General features: G+C 35.6%; 1 protein-coding gene across 2 annotated transcripts; it reads right to left on the bottom strand.

Moving 5' to 3' along the window:
• Positions 1 to 300: 300 nt before the first annotated feature.
• Positions 301 to 2,924, bottom strand: LOC140862936 (endoglucanase 3-like). 2 transcript variants are annotated; one of them, XM_073265965.1, is made up of 5 exons: positions 2,784 to 2,924; positions 1,847 to 2,362; positions 1,393 to 1,542; positions 1,023 to 1,277; positions 301 to 621 (listed from the first exon to the last, which is right to left on the bottom strand). In XM_073265965.1, the coding sequence occupies exons 2-5, from the start codon at positions 2,303 to 2,305 to the stop codon at positions 301 to 303; spliced, it is 1,185 nt and encodes a 394-aa protein (XP_073122066.1). In that variant the 5' UTR covers positions 2,306 to 2,362; positions 2,784 to 2,924. The 2 variants fall into 2 exon arrangements, with proteins under 2 accessions (XP_073122066.1, XP_073122065.1); XM_073265964.1 differs by lacking the exon at positions 2,784 to 2,924 and having other exon boundaries at positions 1,023 to 1,301; positions 1,847 to 2,320.
• Between the last annotated feature and the right edge of the window lie 1,757 nt (positions 2,925 to 4,681).

Raw genomic sequence — 4,681 nt, forward strand, 5'->3', positions numbered from 1 at the left:
ATATTTGGGTAACTGGTTAATTAAATATGTACTTGATATATACATAAAATTTTATATTCATTATTAAATTCAACGCCCCAATTCTTAATTTTATTTACATACCAAATGGATTATTCTATCAGAATTATCATCATATAATTAAACTTTAATTAATACATATATATATATATATATATATATATATATATATATTACATGCATTAATGCATATATATACACGATATATATTTATTGACAACATATATAGATAGGACTATATGAAAATATGAATATTGGCCATTGGGCACTTAATTATTAGTTCTAAGAGGCAAAGAAGGCCAAGGGTCCAACAATGGCAGCATTAATATACGTCGCAGGTTCGGAATGAGAGAAATCCGTTCGATCGTCGGAGTAAAAATCATTCTGATCCGGACCTCCAACAACGGCTCCGGTGAGGGTATTCGGGTTCGGATTTGGTGTGTAATAGAATGGTTGGAACCCTGCCTCACACCCGAACGGCTGCGGTCGAACTCGTACCGAAGGCAGCGAGGATCCTCTGTGGTGAATTCGTTTTGGATAATTTGCACCATATCCCACCATGTATGACATTTTCATTGGATTTTCCCCAAGTATATAGTCCATCTGCACGCATAGTTTAAAGGGGTCGTATGATGTTAAAAATTAAAAGGCTTTAGTGATATATATATATATATATATATGGAAAATAAGTTTTTTGGTCCATTCACTTGTGCATGTTTTGGTTTTGGTCCATTAATTTTTTCGATGTGAGTTTTAGTACCCTAACTTTGCATTTTCAGTGTTTTTTGGTCCAACTGGATACGTGCCAATTTTTGATTGGTCCATGGCTGATGACATAGATCAATCAGAAGTTGACACGTATGCAGTTGGACCAAAAAACACTGAAAATGCAAAGTTAATATATCAAAACTCATATAAAGAAAATTAGTACCGGACCAAAAAACTTATTTTCTATATATATATATATATATATATATATATATATATATGTATCAATCGCGTACTTGTTTTCTGGCTAGGCTTCGTAAGGTCTGTTGCGTGACTCGAAGTTGGTTTCCGCAGTAGAAAGAGTTGTTGGAAGTGGCCATGTATTTGGAGTACGTGGTGAGCAAGAAGGAAATGGAGGTGACATATTGGAGATTACTTTGACTCAGTTTCCACATCAATCCTCCTGCTGTGTACTGTGTCGTGGATGAAGGCGAGTTTGGTAGTATTCTGCAAATGAACTCTTCGGTCCGCTGCCTGAAATTTTCGAATCCCTTGTTCTTATCCACCAAATTTCTCTGCATGCATGGTCAATATCAATGTTAATTTTCATGCAAAATTTGATTTTATAACTTTCCAAATTAAAGCAAACGGGAATCATGCACGCACCCTGGCAAGGAGAACACGAGCGCCTGCATACTTGTTGTCCCAGCTGAATATGTCGGTTCCATCGTTGGCCCCCAATGATCTTATCACGTTCACGTAATAAGCATCGTTTGTAGCTCTAAAAAGCCATGCAGCTCCCCATAACAACTCATCCTGATAATCATTAATTAATTATATAAGGATTTGCAAGGGATATGATTTGATGCTCCTAATTAATTGATAGAGTGTTCAAGTTGGTAGAGTAGATGAACTATTGGCCAAATGTCAGCCTTCTTGGACTAGCCTGTCACAAAGGACTTGCCTAGTGTGGTTTATCTGGAGGCTATTGCGTTAGTTTGGGGGGTTATCCAGTGCACACCGAAGGTATCGGTTGCGGGTTCCCACATAAAAAAAAAAAAAAAAAAAAAAGGATATGATTTGATATTTTGATCGTATATGGTGTGGGATAGAGAGGTACCGTATAGCCAGAATAAGAGCAATAAAATGGGCAAACGGCGGAGCCGAGCGAGTCGCTGTATGAACCTCTGTATTTCAAAGCGAAATCCATGACATTCCTTGCAGTTATGAGAAGTGATCTTGAATAATTTGGGTCAACTTTCCGAAAGACGATGGAGGCAGCAGCCAAAGCAGCCGCGGTTTCTCCGGCCACGTCGGATCCGGGATTGCTCGGAGACACGGAATAAACACTCCGAGCCGGATTACTGGCGGCGTCCATATCCTCAGGCCTTATCCAACACCTGTGGTCCGCATTTGGATCCCCCACGCCAACGTAAAGCTTACCGGGCGTGGCCCTGGCACACTTCAAAAGGTAGTCGGCGGCCCAGCGGATCGCCGCCCGAGTTTCTGGTAACTGTGGCCCTAGTTTCCTAGCGTACTCCATCGCCCCCCATGATAACATCGTGGTCGTGAAGGCCATCGGAAAGTTGAACTTGACGTTGTCTCCCCCATCATAATATCCACCGGTTAAGTCCACCTAGGTAAACATGTTGTTAAAAAAATAAATTAAACCCGAAAACTAACTCAATGTGGTAGGATTATCTTTGTCTATATATTAAAATCCCAAGATATTTACTCAACTGATGTGAGACACAACTAACACATCTCTCATGAACGAAATGAGTACTAGAACGTGGGATCTGATCACATGTTAAAATTTGCATTTGGACCTAACTCAACCTCAAAAGCTAGCTCAAGGGGGTAGATAGCATGTTAGGTTATACACAGTTACGTACACGTTATATTTGAAGTTATAAAACTATTTCATTGAAGAGATCTTTCTATTAGTATGCGAGATAATTTTAAATTAAAACTAAGAGGTAACAGATAATCGTGTGCAAAAAAGGGTATATATTTTGAGGAAGAAAAAGATATGCAAACATAGAATGAGATTGTACATGGGCTGGTTGACCATCCAAAAGTGCAGAATCGACCCTCCAAGTAATTTGTTGAGCCGGGGGTGGAGGGAGCCTTCCTGATCTCTGGCCTTGGAAGAACAAAAGGGACTTTGCAAGTGCATCCCTATAATTGGGATTATTATTCCCGGCTTCCACTATTGTACAAAATTTGCAGAGTACGAAGCAACTGGTTAATAACAAGAAGATCAGAGAGGTCATTGAATTGTTGGCACCATTCCTTATAAATATTATCATTGTCATCCTTTCAATTGACCCAATCTCCGAGGATATTAGGTACATGCATGCTGGCCGGCTTTATATAGGCGAGAAACGTAAATTTAGGCTTTTGCAATCAAGTGAAGTTAACTTTTGTTAATTAATGTAATAATTGATACATACTTATATATTCACTCACACGCATCGGTTGTATGTGTACGTAGACTTGAGTGTTTTCAAACTTAAAATATGGATTTTATTAATCATATGTATCCGAAGTCTACACATCTTTTCTTGGTTACGAAATGTCCGAAATTAGTACGATCGAATTGCGCCAACCAAATTAGTGGAGTATGTATACCCGAGACAAATGCCTTCAAAATATGACCTCGAGCTAGGAGGGAGGGGGGGAAAATTACGCCCATAATATATGCTTCTTGCAAGAAACGAAATGTCGCACGTACGCCTTTGATCGCGGAGCCCTAACTTTATATTATTATTACTTAAATTAAACAATATATTCAATATCTTAGGATACATATTATGGCCCGTTCTTTATGGCTAAGATTTTGATTTTTCTTCCAGCCTTTAATTTGGAAAATTTTATATCCACGAAAACTTGAATTTAAGTCATAAGATGATTGGTTTTGACACAGACAAATTGTGTATAATAATAGCCTTTTTAGTATGTCTAAAACATAAAAGCTTCCCTGTGTAATCACATTTTTGCATTAATAAGGTTTTGCATGTATTTACAGAATTGTGATTTTAAGGTAATTAAGTTTCTAATTAATTTCCCATCTTTATGGGCGCATAAAAATATTACGACGCCACATTAATATATGTAAAATGATAAAAATAAATAAATAAGTAAATAAATATAGGGCTAGTGCAATGAAAAATGGTGGGTCAACTGGTTATTTTAAATCTCAAGAGTTAACGTCGGCTTTAAAGATAAATTAATTGGATCAAATTAAAGGATCGGAAATGTATATGTGATCATGGTGTTAGCGAAAAGTTGAAGCAAATGGGGCCTTCGAATACTCGAGTTTATATTTTGTTTTTTAAAATGTTAAATATATCATTCAAAAAAAATGTTAAATATAAATGCTATTAATATTTACAATGCATTAGATTTTTTTTTAATTCTACGTTGTTTATTATTATTATTATTATTATTATTATTATTATTATTATTATTATTATTATTATGAAAAAGTGGTTACCACTATTTATTCCACTCTAGCTAGCTAGGTTCTTAGGAATGTAAGTGTTTGCAATAATTAAAAAAATTATTATTGGTTTTTGGCTTAAACAGATAAGTTTAGTGTGTTTACTTAAGTCCATATTTTGTGATAATTTAGCTTATAATTTAACTGAAATATAGAAGTAATGTTTACAAATGCTTAAAACTGAATATGATATTTTTTTACAAAAGTTTGAATTGCCGGAAACTAGTGTGATGTACTGATGTTGTTTCTGCTTCTGCAAAGAGATTCTGGTTATTTTTTGTATACAAATCATTTATTTATAAAAAATTGTCAATTCTTTTTACAAACACATCCCATTCTAATTTTTTCTACTTATTCATAATCTATTATTTTAATCATTTCTACAACAAAACTTTGCAAACACTACTGTCGTAGGATTAATAGACTTAAATAAAATTCCATTTCAGGCAT

Source organism: Henckelia pumila, chromosome 4, assembly GCF_033568475.1.
Source record: "Henckelia pumila isolate YLH828 chromosome 4, ASM3356847v2, whole genome shotgun sequence".
NCBI classification, from domain to species: Eukaryota; Viridiplantae; Streptophyta; class Magnoliopsida; order Lamiales; family Gesneriaceae; genus Henckelia; species Henckelia pumila.